This window comes from Phocoena sinus, chromosome 7 (assembly GCF_008692025.1).
Source record: "Phocoena sinus isolate mPhoSin1 chromosome 7, mPhoSin1.pri, whole genome shotgun sequence".
Classification (NCBI taxonomy): Eukaryota; Metazoa; Chordata; class Mammalia; order Artiodactyla; family Phocoenidae; genus Phocoena; species Phocoena sinus.
Window position 1 is genome coordinate 2,806,195 of NC_045769.1, and position 15,548 is coordinate 2,821,742.

The 15,548-nt window shown below is 55.0% G+C and overlaps 1 protein-coding gene across 10 annotated transcripts in view; it reads right to left on the reverse strand.

Annotated features, from left to right (window-relative positions):
* Window positions 1–909: 909 nt before the first annotated feature.
* The window catches only part of SCLY (selenocysteine lyase), a 29,189-nt gene continuing 14,550 nt past the window's right edge, over window positions 910–15,548 (reverse strand). For 7 of the 10 annotated variants that reach the window (XM_032638135.1, XM_032638137.1, XM_032638136.1 and 4 more), the window contains 8 exons: window positions 13,023–13,150; window positions 12,678–12,842; window positions 11,556–11,662; window positions 7,726–7,762; window positions 4,938–5,021; window positions 4,367–4,466; window positions 2,837–2,912; window positions 917–1,992 (listed from right to left, as the gene is read on the reverse strand). In XM_032638135.1, the coding sequence (XP_032494026.1) occupies window positions 1,839–1,992; window positions 2,837–2,912; window positions 4,367–4,466; window positions 4,938–5,021; window positions 7,726–7,762; window positions 11,556–11,662; window positions 12,678–12,842; window positions 13,023–13,150 (851 nt within the window). In that variant the 3' untranslated portion in view covers window positions 917–1,838. The other 3 variants (XM_032638138.1, XM_032638139.1, XM_032638142.1) reach the window with 3 other exon arrangements.

The window sequence follows — 15,548 nt, forward strand, 5'->3', positions numbered from 1 at the left end:
TAAGCGGCGCAGAGGGCAGATGGGAGGCGGCAGGGGGGTGGGGGGACAGGCCTTGGGGACCGGGCCTCTGCAGCCCAGCCCCAGCCGCTCCCGCAGCGCCCGGAGCTGCGGTGGGCAGAGGGCGCGGGGGAAGGGCCCACACCGGGTTTGGGTTGGGGATGGGCGCTGGCCGGGGGGACACTGCCCTGTGCTGGCTCATGCCTCCTCCTCCCGTGGAGCGAGGGCTGGGATGGACTTCCCGCGTCGAGCAGGTGTTCACAGTGGCAGTGTCCTTTCCAGAAAGCGGTAGGCTCCCGAGTGTCCGCTTCCCCCAGGCTGGGGGCAGCCGCCCTGAGGGCTGTGCTGGGCCATGGGAGGCCACCTGGGAGACCCTTCTCACAGGAGGGCAGACCCATCCAAGTGGAGCCCTTTCTGGGGACCTTAAGTGTTTGGGACCTGTTGTCACCCACCGGGAGCTGGAGGCCTGCCTGGCCCCTGGGAAATCTATGCTGGATCCTGGCCTCAGCTGGCCTTGGAGGCTCCGTGAACCTCTGGACAGCAGCTGCTCCCCAGGGCCGGTGGCGGGCGGGCACAGGGCCCTGACCGAGAGTCTCTGGTGCTGCAGCTCAAGGTCCCGAGTGCATTTTTCAGAGCTGCCAAGCATCTTTTTCCAGACTGTCCTCTTCCGTGGGGCTGGACACCCATAGTTGTCTGCTGGGGGAATCGGGACTCCACAGCCTCTGCCTGGCGGAAGCAGGGTGCTGTGTGTCAGGGACCTACTTTCTAGAGCTCCCAGAGGCACAGTCGCAAGCCGAGTTCCTGGAGCTAAAGCGTGATTATGCAGTGAGCAGTGGGTCTGACCCCACCCCACTGCCGGCACAGACACACTGGTGCCCCCAAGAGAAGCACCCACTAGAAGAACCACAAAATGTCCAAAACAAGCCCTGGAAGCTTTTATTAGTTCATCTAATTTCTGACGGTTGTTTCCTCAGTGCCATCACGAAGTTCCTTGCACCTTTCAACCGCACATTACAAGTGTTATTCAATTAAAAAAAGCCACTCCTATGTAAATGTCTCCGGAGACATGACATTTGATGTGAATCAGACACCACAATGCCTCTGTGAAGATCAAAGAATCCTCCCGCAAATACAACTGAGATGGGAGCTGAGCGAGGGATGAACGATTTTCCGCCTTGGGAATGAGCCAGCATCACGCAGGCGCTGCCGCCCGTGACTCTGACGGCTGAGCTGAAACCCTGAGCATATGATTGAATGGAAGGGACGGGAGGGGCCTGCGGACTGGGAGAGAGGGCGCCCAGTGGTCGATGGCCCGAGTGACCAGCAAGTGATCAGGAGGATGGGCAGGCCCGGAAGCGGGGGGACGCCCAGCGGGGAGGGGCCTGACCACAGGGGCCCCCACCCTCTGGAAAGGGCTTGAGAAGGGCCATGAGGGTGAGGAGGGACCGACCTCTCAGCCAACAGGTGCACAGAGGCCAGGACAGCAGCCAAAAACCAGGTCTCCTATTTCCATGAGAGCAGCTGACAATCAATTATAAATACTAGGATTTTACCTTTCGGATAAAAATGCCACCTTCCAGGAAGGGCGTGCTTACAACAAGCTCGCCCCACTTCCCAGAGGGGAGGGTGGACGCGGCTAAAGCGTTTCTAATCCAACTGGTGCCAATGGGCAGCAGTGACAGGGACGGTCCCACACGGGCATCTTGTCCTGGGCCCCTCAGCACCGGTGGCGTCTGTGGGCCCAGCAGACCCGCTCCCTCACTGACCAAGGGACGGGAGGGAGCCCGGAGCCCACACGCTCTGGGACAAGAGGAAGACTCCTTCTGGCACCGCCCTGGGCACTAGGCCTGGCCCTCCAGCCGGGCCACCGCCTGCTTCAGGTCCTGCACGACGAGGTCCACTTCGGCCCGGGTGGTGCCGCGGCCCACGCTGAGACGGATGGCGTTCCTGGCCAGGTCCAAGGGGACGCCGCAGCTCAGCAGCACCGGGGATGGGCTGTGGGGCGGGGAGACGGGCCAGCCGTCAGCACACGGGCTCTCCCGGGCCGCCGCGTGTCCTCGGCCAGCTCCCCACTGGCCACGCACACTCTTTGGCCCACCGTCACCAAGGGCCGGCTCAAAGCCTCCCTGCTCTCCAGCCGGGCCTGCCCGGGCACAGACCCCGACCCCGGGAGCCGGAGCCCGGGGTACTGTGGCAACTCCCGTCTCCAAGGAGCTAGCGGGCTCGGTTCCTGGAGGGGACGCTGAGCCACACGCGAGGCGGAGGGACGGCCTCCCGCGGCCCGCCCTAGTCAGGGCTGAGTTTGGTCCCGGTGCCCTGGCCTCGAACGGAGGCCTGTTGCTCATCACGACCACAGCTCCGCTCTCTCCAGAGCCCAGGTGGCCGCATCCAGCTCTACTCCCGCCTGCAGGGCCCCCCAAGAAACCGAACCCCCTTCTCTTCCTCCAGCAGGGCTGCTCCCGATGCCCAGGCCCGAGGCTCCACCCTCCCCTCCCGCTTCCGCCCGCTCCTGGCAGGGGGCGTGATCTGAGCCCAAATCTGGTCACAGCTTCCGGTTTTCTGGAGGCTGAAGTGGGCGCCCGCAGCCCGGCCCTGCTGCACCAGCCCGGCCCTGCTGCACCAGCCCGCCCCTCCTCCCCGCTCCCCACCTCACGCGGAGCCCTGCTGCCCATCTCCCGGTCCAGCCCGAGGCCCCTGAAGGCTGCAGCTCCCACTCGCTCCTCCTGAGGGCCTGCGCCGTCTGGTCACTGTCCACGCCCCTGCTAGGCTGCAGAGCTGCCCAAACCTAGAGCCCGGATGCGCCCTGGATGCCGCGGCCAAGTACGTGGACAGCACTCACCGGTCTCCATGGTCCGAGTGGCACGCAGCCCCCAGGCTGGCCAGCAGCGTCCTGCACTGGGCCAGCACCAAGCGGCCTAGGAGACAGAGCACAGGGCCCCTGAGGTGGAGTCCAGGCGGGGGCTGCCTCTCTTCCCTGCTGCAAGTTTGGACGCTCCCTCCCTCGTACCACCTGACGGAATCCCAGGGCACAGGTCCCTCTGATGGCAGGTGAGAGAAACCACAGCAGGTCCCAGAGGAAGCGCTTCCTCTGCCCCTTGGCTGCAGAAAAGCAGACACTCTTCGGCCTCGTAAGACTGGCCTTGAGAATGTGGTACCATCAGCTGCCTGGCAGGACTCGCAGAATCCTGACGAGCTGCCTTACCGAATAACGTGCTGTCCCAGTAATAATGTCTAACTTGACGTCTCCGTTTTCTAAAGGGAGAGACATTGGGAGCTGTCTGTGTTAAGCTAGAAGGCACTTCCCTCTTCCTTCACAGGCACAGAGATTTAAAAAAATACAATGATGGGAATTCCCTGGTGGTCCAGTGGGTACGACTCTGCCCTCTTACTGCCGAGGACCCGGGTTCGATCCCTGGTCGGGGAACTAAAAATCCCACAAGCCACATGGCGCAGCCAAAAAAACCCAAAAACATAAACAAAAAAAACACCCCAACACCGATGACTGCTGATTTAATTAAAACGAACAGCCTGTCTCATTTAAATTAACACAGGTCATCACAGAATATAAAGTCTGCCCCCAGAAAAAGGGGGGAAGACACTAGAGGGAGGAACTTCCCTTCCCATAGCGGGGAGATTTGGAGAGTTAGCTGTGTGCTTCCTTCCCAACGAGGATGCACTCCAGACCCGGTGACAGCCGCCCTAGGGTTTCTTCATGGTCCAAACACGCTGCCCCGTTTCTCAGAGTGACCATGAGGCAACGACCTCTTCTTCTAAGAGGTGAAAACTGCCCTTCAGGTCGGCTCTCCCGTGCTCTTGGGGCCACCGTAATCTCCTCCCAGACAAACAGGATGCTCTACACCCAGGACTCAAGCCTCAGGGACTCCGGGCAGCCAAGTCCTAAGCGTCTGGGATAGGAGTCGCCCTAAGGCTAATCCTAACCCGAACCCTAACTTTTCCAGCTGGGAGGCAGAGCTCGCAGGAACTAATGAAGCCCACGGATCTGCACTTCAGCCTGACTCTGGGCCAGTTTTCACTTGGTTGCCTCTACTTTCCCGACCCTCATGAAATGTTTTGTAAAAATTGCAGACAAAGATGGACCAACTAGCCTACAATTCAGTTCACTTTATCTCCATCCCTCACATCTCTGGGGCGGGGCTAGGACCCTGTGAGAGCTGAGCGCCACTGTGCTGTGTCCAGAGAGCGCCTCAGCACCTGGAGCAGGTCAGCAGCTGTGCCCAGAGCCCCCCCACCACAGGACAGTGCCTGGTGGGGTGACCCTGCCTCGGCCAGTGCCCACGCCTCCCCACAGCTCAAGCTGTGCCCAGCCCAGCCCAGCCCCCAGCCAGGGAGAGCTGGGGGCAGTCGTCACCTTGCAGCCGGGGTCCCTGGATGGAGAAGTTACAGGTGTTGGGGAGTCGCTCAGTGCCTGGAAACTGGCTGTTCAGATGGACTCGCTCACCAAACTCAGCCTGGAAAACGAACAGAATATGTGCGGTAACATCTTCGAAGCCCCTCCCCCCAACTGCTTGAACTTGACTTTCTGGAAAACAAAACCTCACTCTCGGGAATTCCCTGGCGGTCCGGTGGTTAGGGCTCTGCACTCTCACTGCTGAGGGCCTGGGTCCAATCCCTGGTTGGGGAACTAAGATCTCGGAAGCCACGCGGTGTGGCAGGAAGGAAAACAACCTCACCCTCAACACACAGAATGATTATCTTACTGACAAGCATCTACGGATAATAGTCAGGGAGACTGGCTATGGAGAGCGAAGTTAACTGGGAGAAAACACTTCTGAATACATTTGGATCGTCTTCACACAACGCTGAGATATTCCGTCTCTGGTATTTCTGTCACGTGTCTGTGAGACAGTCGCCTGGTCTGGAGCCCGCCTTGGGGGGTCTCGGCCCCGCTGTCCCCAGAGCTCCGGGCCACGGGCACTCACCGCCAGCCTCTCCTCCAGGTAGTCGCGCACAGCCTGCATGTGGGCTTCGTAGGCCTCGCACTTCTCTGCCACCAGCTCAGCCGCCTAGGGACACAGGAGGGCCCCTCGGTTACGGTGAAACAAGGGGAGCAAGACAGCTTTAAGCAGCAGAGGTGATTCTCCCCGAAAGCAGACCGGTGACACGGCCTCAAACTGCTCACTCTCTGGAACCTCACAGATACACAGAACGCGCCGACCGTGTGACCGGGGGCCGGGATAAGTGCCGAGTACCCTTCACTTGTTAACAGGAATTTACTTTTTCAGGCTTCCGGATACCCCAGGTGCTGGAGAGTCCCTAGCCGGTGGCCAAAGGCAATCCCAGTCCTGAAGGCACATCCATCCCAGGGACAGACACACCAGGGAAGAGGTGACCACGGTAGACCGACGGGTGGGCGCCGTGACGGGAACTCGGGGCAGCGGGGAAGAGCATTCCAGGCAAAGGCCCTGCAGGGGGAAAGGCGAGTGCTCCTGGAACACAGTGAGCGAGGGGGACAGCGCCCCAGAGGCCCCATGACAGGGGGGATCTGAGCCTAAACACAAGGCAGATGCACGTGGATTTTGAGCAAGGGGTGGGCTGCTCTGATCTGTGTGTTAGAACTGGATGCTACGTGGAGAGTGGATGAGGCGTCCACACACAAGACGGGGATGATCCGGCCTAGTCGGTACAAGAGGCAGGTCCTGGACCTCTCGTGGAGACTGAACAGACAGGCCCGGCTGCTGTATCAGGTGCGGGGGACGGGACAGGGCAGATCAAAGGCACCTCCTAGATTTCTCAGCTGAGAGCCTGGGTGGCAGGAGGCACCACGGGGAGAGACGCCAACGATGCAGGAGAGAGAGCAGGACACATCGTGGGCTCAGAGGACATGTTGAGGAAGCAGGTGGGACGTGGGCCTCCCAGCAGGTCAGGACCTGCCCTGAGACGTCAAGTCCAAGACCGGAGCACAGGCTGGCATCAGAGCCACGGGACAGGGTGAGCACAGCGAGAGAGAGAGGAGGCACCCAGGATGCTGACGGGTGAAGAGGCAGAGAAGGAACCTCTGGGGGGAGAAGCGGTCCCACAGCTGCAGGAGGTCACAGGGCGAAATGGGGACCTCCTCGACCAGCTTCCGGGGAGGAGAGCAGGTGTCAGAAGGGTAGGGGGTGAGAGTGCATGCGGGCTGCTCCGCGGGGTGGAGGACTCGGGAAGAAGCTGGAGGAGTGAGGACCACGGGAGGCCGGTTTTAGAGGCTGGGGGAGGAACGCGCTGGCAGAGGGCTGTGAGGGTGCAGGGCAGGGGGTGGCCGCAGGGGGGCGCCTTTCTTCAGCCGGCACACGGGGAAGGGGTGGAAGGCAGCATAGAGACCTTGACTCGCGCCAGGGGGGGCCAGGACACACCTCCCAGGGGAGGGGGGGGCGTGTCCCGAGCCAGACCACACCGAGGAGGGCCAGGCTGAGCAAGGGGAGGGGGCGACAATGGTGTGCCACCCCTCCCGTGACGGCAGGGTCAGAGGGCCCGGGCACAGGTGCAAGCCAGGAGCGAGGCAAGGGCCACGGCTGCAGAAGGGAGCGGAGGGGCCTGCCGCTGCTGCGCCGCCCTCTAATCCTCATCAGGAAGATCTTTAAGAAGCCGCCCCTCTGTCACCATCTCGGGGGGCGGGGGGTAACTGGACCCAGGGGATGAGCAGACCTGTGGTGATGACGTCATTGCTTTTAATATTAGAAGAGACTTGAGAAAAGATACTTCCCTTTTAAATGCTAAGTGTATGAAACCCACTCCACATTTCTTAAAAAGCACATCTCCAGGTTGATAAATACAATTCAACGTTCCTCTTACGTTGGTCTGTTTCTCGGGATCATGAACGTGATCTCTCCTAAAGCCAGGATACCTATTAAAGCTGCTGGGAAACTGATGTGAGCTCATAGAAAATATGCGCTCTGGCCTCCGCCCTGGACCAGGCACAGAGCTTCTGAGACCCTTGGAATCTCCTAAGCACGAGGAGCGGCCTTTATTCTAATATCCGGGCTTGGGCTCTGCTTCCTGCTGCCAAGCTCCTAAATCCCTTGGAACTTCCTGGATGACAGTGTCTTTTGCCCTAATGAGGCGACCCTGGGTGGGCTCCTGGATAGGGGCTGGTCACCGAGCCCTGATGAGAAGCCTGGAATTTTTGTAGAGACGGGAGAGGGGCTGGAAACGGAGTTGATAACTGATCAAAGCCTCCACAGAAACCTCAACAGTGTGGGTTCAGAGAGCTTCCAGCTTGCTGATCACAGAGGTGCTAGGAGGCTGGTGCCTGGAGAGGGCACGGAAGCCCCTTCCCACATCCCCTGCCCTACACTTCTCTTCCTTCTGGAGGTTCACCTGTACCCTTTATCATATCCTTTCATAATAAACCAGTACTCTAGTTTCTCTGCATTCTGTGAGCTGTTCTAGCAAATACACTGAACTCAAGGAGGGGCCATGGGAACCTCTGATTCACAGCTGGTTGGTCAGAAGTGTGGGTGGCAGTTGGCATCTGAAGTTGTGGGTGCCCACAACTGAGCCCTTAGCCTGTGGGCTCTGACAGTAACTCTGGGTAGACAGTGTCAGAATTGAATTGTAGGAAACTCAGCTGGTGCCACAGAATTGCTGGGTGGGGACCCCTAACCCCGCACATCTGGTGTCAGAAGTGTGGCGAGTGTGGCAGTGGTGTGAGAGTGAGGCGGAAACACAGGAGGAAGACATTGATGGACAACGCAACGGCTTCAGCTGTCCGAGGTCACCAAGGCTTACCTTCCCAAGGCCGGCAATCATCGGGGTGTTCTCTGTCCTGTAAGAGACAAAGGATTCAATCCTATTTCCATGCAAAGCGATTAACAGACATCCCTGGAAGGAATCCTGTCTATCTGAAAGTCAGGTGTTCAAATAAAGTCACACCAACATCTTTCCTAAACAAGGGCAGCTGCCAGCCCCCAAACCCTCGTCATCGCCCAGGGGCAGCAGACGTGGCCCACTGGGCAATATACAGTGGGTGTCCAAGTGACAGTTCTACCTGGACCCGCCTCCTACCCAGGAGAAAGCCCTCCTCCGACTGCAGGCCCCAGAGCCCCCCTCTTTGGTCCCCCTGCCAAACCAGGTGAGGGTCTGGGGAACTCACTCCCCACTCCGTTCCCTTCAGCTGACGTTTCAGCTGAAGCCTCTCAACTGTAATATGGGATGAATCTTTTGTTACTAGACTTGGGGTGTGTGTGTGTGTTCAGGGGGGCTGTACAGGAGGGGACAGGAACACCCCCGAAGACCAGTGGTTCCCATACACTGATGTAACAAACTGAAAAACTCTTCGGGCTTCCTGGTGGCGCAGTGGTTGAGAGTCTGCCTGCCGATGCAGGGGACACGGGTTCGTGCCCCGGTCCGGAAAGATCCCACATGCCGCGGAGCGGCTGGGCCCGTGAGCCGTGGCCGCTGAGCCTGTACGTCTGGAGCCTGTGCTCCGCAATGGGAGAGCCCACAGCAGTGAGAGGCCCGTGTACCGCTAAAAAAAAAAAGAATGTGTATTTTGCTGTTGTTGGGTGGAGTGTTCCAAACAGGCTGATTAGATCCTGTTGGTTGATGGGTGTTGTTGCGTTCTTTTACACCATAGCCAATTTTTGTCTAGTTGTTCTATCCATTGTTGAGGGAAGGGTGTTGAAGTCTCCATCTATAATTGTGGATCTGTCTATTTTTCCTTTCAGTTTAGTTTGGTTTTTTTATTCCTCACATATTTTTCAGCTCTACTGTTTAGTGCATCCACATTAGGATCGCTATGTCTTCTTGGTGGACTGATTCTTTTATCATTATATAATTCTCCCTGCCTCCCCCATCCCCGGCAATTTTCTATTTTCTTTGCTCTGGAGTCTCCTTTATCTCATGTTATATAGCCATTCCTGCTTTCCTTAGATTAATGTTAGTGTGATACACTTTTTTCCAACCTTTACTTTTAACTTGCCTCTTGCTATATTTGAAGCAAGTTTCTTATAGACTGCATATAGTTGGATCAGTTTTTTAAATTTTTATTCTGCCAATCTCTGCCTTTTAATTGGTATATTTATACCATTTACATTTAATGTAATTGTTGATGTTCGGGCTTAAGTCTTCCATTTTATTTTTTTTCTGTTTTCTTTTTCCTACCTTTCTGTGGGTTACTTAAACAGTTTTCAGAAGTTCAAGTGAAGAACAGGAACCTTACCTCCTTTTACATCCCTTTACCCTCCCCCATTCATAATATAATTATCTTAAATATTTCTTCCACATACATTTTGAAACACATCAGACAGTGCTATGACTTTTGCTTAGGCCATCAAACATAATTTAGAAAACTGAAGAGAAGGAAAGTCTATTTTATTTACCGTTTTTTTGTGTGTGTGGGGTACGCAGGCCTCTCACTGTTGTGGCCTCTCCCATTGCGGAGTACAGGCTCCGGACGCGCAGGCTCAACGGCCATGGCTCACGGGCCCAGCTGCTCTGCGGCATATGGGATCTTCCCGGACCGGGGCACGAACCCGCGTCCCCTGCATCGGCAGGCGGACTCTCAACCACTGCGCCACCAGGGAAGCCCCCTATTTACCCATATTTTTGTTTACCATGCTCTTTCTCTCTGATGTTCCAAGGTTCCTTCTTTTACTGTTTCCTTCTGTGTAAAGAACTTCTTTAGTCATTTTTAGCATAGGTTTTCTGGTGACAAATTCTGTTAGTTTTCTCTTTCATCTGAGAATGTCTTGATTTCCTCTTCGTTCCTGAAGGATATTTCTGCTGTGTTTTTAATTTGGCTTGACAGTTCTTTTCTTTGAGCACTTGAAAATTTTTGCATACTTTCTCTGGCCTCCATGGCTTCAGAAGAGTAATCTACTGTCATTCAAATTATTTTTTTCCTATAGATAAGGTGTTATTTATTCTTTCCTCTGGCTGCTTTCAAGATTTTTCTTTTTCTTTTATGGAAGTTTACTATTTATGTCTTAGGGTAGATTTCTTTTGGTTTATCCTGTTTGTGTTTTGTTCAGCTTCTTGAATCTGTGGGTTTATGTCTCTTGCCAAATTTGGGAAGCTTTCAGCCATTATTTCTTCAAGTTCTTTTTCATCCCACCCTCTTTCTCCTGTCCCTTCAGGACCTCAACGAAATGAATGTTAGATCTTTTGCTATAGTCCCACAGGTCCCCGGAGACTCTGTTCAATCTTCTTCCAGTCTACTTCCTGTCTGTTTTTTATATTGGTTACTTCTATTGTTCTTTCAGTTCACTCTTTCCTCTGTTGCCCCTATTCTGCTGGTGAGCCTGTCCACTGAGCTTTTTACTTTGGCTGTTGTAGTTTTTAGTTCTAAAATTTCTGTTTAGTTCTTCTCTACATCTTCTTCTTCTTTGCTGACACTTTCTATTTCTTCTGTTTCGAGGGTGTTCATAATTGCTCATTAAAGCATTTTTATTGTGTTTGCCTTAAAATCTCTTATCAGATAATTCTAACATCTTTGTCATCTCAGGGTTGGCACCTCTTGATTGTCTTTTTTCTTTGATTTAAGATCTTTCTGGTTCTCAGTATGATGAGCGATTTTCAGTTGAAACCTGGACAGCCCTATGTCGTTATGAATCTGAATTCCGTATTAGCTGTCTTTTTTTGACTTTCCTCTGGCAGGAGGAGTGTGCCAACTGACTACTGCCAAGCGGGGGCAGACGTCCAGGTTCCTTCCTCGGCCTGTGTCAACATCCAAGAGGAGAACGCACGTTGTTAGTGATGGGTATGGGTGGAAGCCCAGGGTGCCCACGTGGTCTCCACTGACACCTTGGTGGGGTGCATGACTGTGGTGGGGCAAAAGTCCTGGCTCTTCACTAGGCCCTGTCTGACATAGGCGGGGCGTGGGGCTCTTGTCACAGCCTGTGTGGGTGAAGTCTGGGCTCCCTGCTCTCCTTCGTGGCACAGGTGGGGGCAGCAGTTTACCATGGTGACGGGCTGGAGAAGAGCAGGGATTGTCTAAAACTTCTCTGTATTGCTAGGCTCTCCTTTCCCTGGTCCACTGGCTGGAGAGAGAGGGCTTTCTTGGGCATTTTTCATCAGCCCTTATTGGTGTTTCTGAGTTGCGGGCTTCTTCTGCTCTAATTCTGGAATAAAGGAAGCAAGAGAAACCCTAGGGAACTCACCGCATGTTGTCTGTTTCTTCCTCTTGTTATCAAGTTTCTGACAACACGTGTGGTGCTGGTGCCACCTCATTCCCTGGCTAAAACACCTCTGCAGGTCACGGGGACACAGGCGCTTTCAGAGAGGAAACCAGGTGCTCACCCCACAGTCAAGAGAAGGGCAGCACATCTCAGCCGGGGGGCTCCGGCGGCACCTCTTTGGTGGGCTGGGCCAAAATAACAAAAGGAACTGGATGCTTTGAAGCAGCTGAAAGAGACTTCCTTCATCTGCTTTGAATCATCCCCAACGAGACTGCAGATCTGTGAGTCCCAAGTGTAGAACCGGCCAGTGGAGCCACGTCTGACTCAGTGGAGATGAGAGTGCTGTGCTATCACCGTGCTTCCAAGAGACGGGAGAGCCACTGCCCTACATACAGACAACACAGCCAGCGGCCCAGACACCTCGTTAAACTTCTACCTTACCCTGGCCTGAAATTCCGTTCTTGTCCACCTCCAAACAGCATAGGGTACAGAGGGGTGAGTTCACCGAGCCCTCGGACATAAAGTGCTCCAATCCTGGGGCCATAGAACTGAAAGAAAAGTCAGTCATTTATTCAACAAGAACCTTCTGGGGACCTTCTCCATATACGTATTGAGAGGCCCACAGAGATACTCTACGACGTCCGGGCCCACCTCCTCTGGTCCCGCAGGTGGCCACCCATCCCCACTGCAGACACGTGGGGGTCACAGAAGACTTTGGGTGGGGGCAGGTGCTGGACTCTGGCCCCCAGCTCGGGGGCAGCAGAGCACCTGCACGGCACGTGGGAGACTCTGTGAAGGAGAGGGGCTGGAGAGAGAGATGGCCAAGGGCTGCCCTGTGGATGACTCCATGCTCTCAAACCCACATTAGCTAGAAATCTCAAGGGCCGCCGTGTCAGGTCAGCACCTCACTCCCTTGGGAACCAGCTGAGGGGAAATTACTAAAAATACTCCAGCTTCCAGTCAGCTGCTGGAAAGATGAGCAAAAGCTTCAGAAGGGTCTTCACTGTTAACTATTTCCCCAGCACACCCTAGAGATGAGGGCCGTGAAAACCACACCCTTACACTCAGAGCCTCACTTTTAGTCAAGTGAGAGAGGCCACCATTCTTGAACCCTGCATCTTCCGTCCCTGGGTGTGGGGCTGAGTGGGCTGAGGAGGGGTCTGCACGCACTCTCCGGGCTGCAGAGCTCACTCACTCCCGGGCTAAACCCACCTGTGACCTCCACTCCCCCCATCCTCCCCCCGACCCCGCCTCTCCCCCTCCCACTCCCCCCTCCCCCGATGGCCTTACCTGGCCTCCCCTCCTGCCCCCTATGGGCTGCGCTGCCCAGTATTCCCGGTGGGCACTCAGCCCTCGGCATCCTAGCTCTGCTGGGCTCTCCTCTGAGCTGCCGAGGGCGGGGCCGCGGTCTGCCCATCACCATGACCCAGGGCCTCGCTGGGCATGCGCGCCGGGTGCACCGGTGACAGGGGATGAGCGGGGCCGTGGGCTCTGCTCGCAGGTGAGCCTCGCGGGCATCGAGGTGTCTCCCCGGCAGGAGGGCAGGAAGGCGGATGGACGCACCTTGTGGCCCACGACGGTCAGGAAGTCCACGCCCAGGTCCCGCACGTCCACGCGCCGCTTCCCCAAGGCCTGGGCGGCGTCCGTGTGCACGAGCACCCCCGGCAGCCCGCCCGCCGCCCGCTGCTGGTTCAGGGCTCGGACTCGCCGGCTGATCTCAGGCACTGGCTGGAGAGGGAGAAACACACGGCTGAGTGTGTTGATTTGATGAAGACGGAATGAGAGAAACGAGGAGTTGTTAATGAGGATGCACCAAAAGGTTCCCGGATGGAAGAAGAGGGGAAAGAAGAGGCGGGGCTGGGAAGCCGGGGTCCGCGCTCCATCTTCCTAGGAGGTGCCGCGACTCACCATGATGACGCCTGTCTCGTTATTGGCCAGCATGATGGTCACGAGGCACGTGGCCGGGCGGACGGCCGCCAGGATGTCCTCAGCCTCCACCTGCCCATTCACCTTGGACACGGGGACAAAGGTGACCTCTGAGGAATAAGACACAAGCATGAGGTCAAACCCACAAAGTATCCTTTCTGGAACGTTTACTTAGACACAGTGAAAAAAGCAGTTTATCAAAAAGGTTCAGAAAACTATGAAGAAGGAATATGAGCCCCTTTATCGCCCCGCCCACAGACAACTGGCTTGAAGGCTTCGTCAATGAGCTTCAGTTGGGGGGCTGTCTGGGGACACCCTGTTCCGCCTCTAAGGGACCCGCAAGCAGCTGAGACACCCTCAGTTCATGGGAGCATCTTGAGGCGCTAAGTACTTAACCTTCCCTCACTCAGCACTGACCCAGCCTTCGTTAAGCACCTACCGTGTGCCAGGCGCTGCTCCAGGCCCCTAGAATCCTACTACTGCAGATGGAAAATAACGAGACGTGACCAAATCGAGGTTTTGGGTTCAAAATGGTGAAGACAAACACACCCATTTTCCCCTCAAGGTCCCACGGAAACGAGAGAACGGATATATTTCTCAATAAGGGCGACCACCTGTGGACAAGGAATTTTGAGCAATGCCCAGAATACAGAAAGATGATGTCATTAGACTAACAGCATCAGGGAGAACCCACCCAGGACACTGATAGGCGAAAACTAACTCCACAGAAAGTAGGAAAGGATCCAGAGGCCACCCACGTTCAGGGTGCACTTGTGGAGAGCAGGGTGGGGGCCGACTGCCGAGGCAGGCAGGGGACCAGGTTCCGACAGACGAGGACCCCCGCCTCATACCTAGCAAGTGGGTGGCAGCAGCGCTGGCCTCGACAGCAGGCGGGCTCCGGGGTGGGTGGGCAGCAAGAGAAGGGCGGAGCTGGTGCATCCACTACGGGACTCAAAGGGGAGCAAAGGAAAGGCAACTCCGGCCAGGACTTCTGTCTTTTTATTAAGTCTATGAGCACCTGCTCAACATCATCAGCCCTCAGGGAGACGCAGATCAAAACCCCCATGAGCTCTCACTTCACACCCGCTAGGACGGCTGTTACGGAAAACACAGACACTAACACACGTTGGCGAGGACACATGGAGAAACTGGAGCCCCCAGGCACTGCTGGTGGGAATGGGAAACAGCGCAGCTACTGCGGGATACAGAGGTTAGGGTTAAACACCAAGATGCTGCAAAAGGTGAAACAGAGTTACCACGTGACACAGCAATTCCACTCCCGGGTATATACTCAAGAGAAACAAAAACATTCGTCCACACTAAGACTTCTACACAAATGCTCACAATAGCATTATTCATAGTATCAAATGTCCATCAAATGTTCATCAACTGACAAATGGATAAAATGTGAATAGTATTCACCCATAAAAAGGAATGGAATACCGACACAGGCTACAGCACAGATGAACCCTGAAAACACGATGCTAAGTGAAAGAAGCCAATTACAAAAGACCACATATCATGTGACTCCATTCATATGAAAGTCCAGAATGGGGAAATCTCCAGAGACAGAATGTATTAGTGGTTGCCCAGGGTTGAGGGAAACAGAGTTACAGTTAACAGATGTGAGGTTCTTTTGAGGGTCAGGACGTGCTCTATAATTGACTGTGGTGATGGTTGCACGACTCTGTGAATTCACTAAAAACTACCGAATCGCACACTTCAAACGGGTGAAGAGTATCACATGTGAGTTCCATCTCCATAAAGCTGACATATACAGTAAAAAACAACAACAGCAACAGCTGGACAGCGTGGAGGTGGAGGGGTGTGAGACAGTTGAGGTCAAGTCCCCGTTTTATACCAGGGAGTCAACAAATAGATGCTTTAGTTTATAAACTAAGAAATGGAGATTATATGTGTAAGTTATTAAGTATTAACGTGGAAGTAATTAAAGTGATAATGCCATAACCACGAGAAAACCTGAAGGCAGACTTGAGGGGCAGCTGCCTCTGAGGAGCCGGACTGGGGGTGGCAGGGAAGAGCCTCCACTTTACAGCAATGCTTGAAGCCCTTCTGTGATCTTTAGGTGCGTGTCTATTCTTTGTAAAAACTTGTACAATTTTAAACAAGAGGCAAAATGTAACAGCAACCAATAACAATGTATTAAGTTGCCCTTCCCTGTACCTGAGACACAGAAAAACAGGCACCAGGGATTAAAAGGAAGGACAGTTTAAACAAGAAAGTTGGACATGACTGTTTTTTAGTTAGAGTGGTGCATAAAGAGAAAAACCTTTCCAGTGGTCAAAGGGGAAAAGTGGTAACAAGGCTCACAGTCAAACCGAGCAGTTTTGGCACACTCCTTTATCGTTTTGTTTTGTTTTGGTTTGGTTTTCGCGGTACGCGGGCCTCTCACTGTTGCGGCCTCTCCCGTTGCAGAGCACAGGCTCCGGACGTACAGGCTCAGCGGCCATGGCTCACGGGCCCAGCCGCTCCGCGGTATGTGGGATC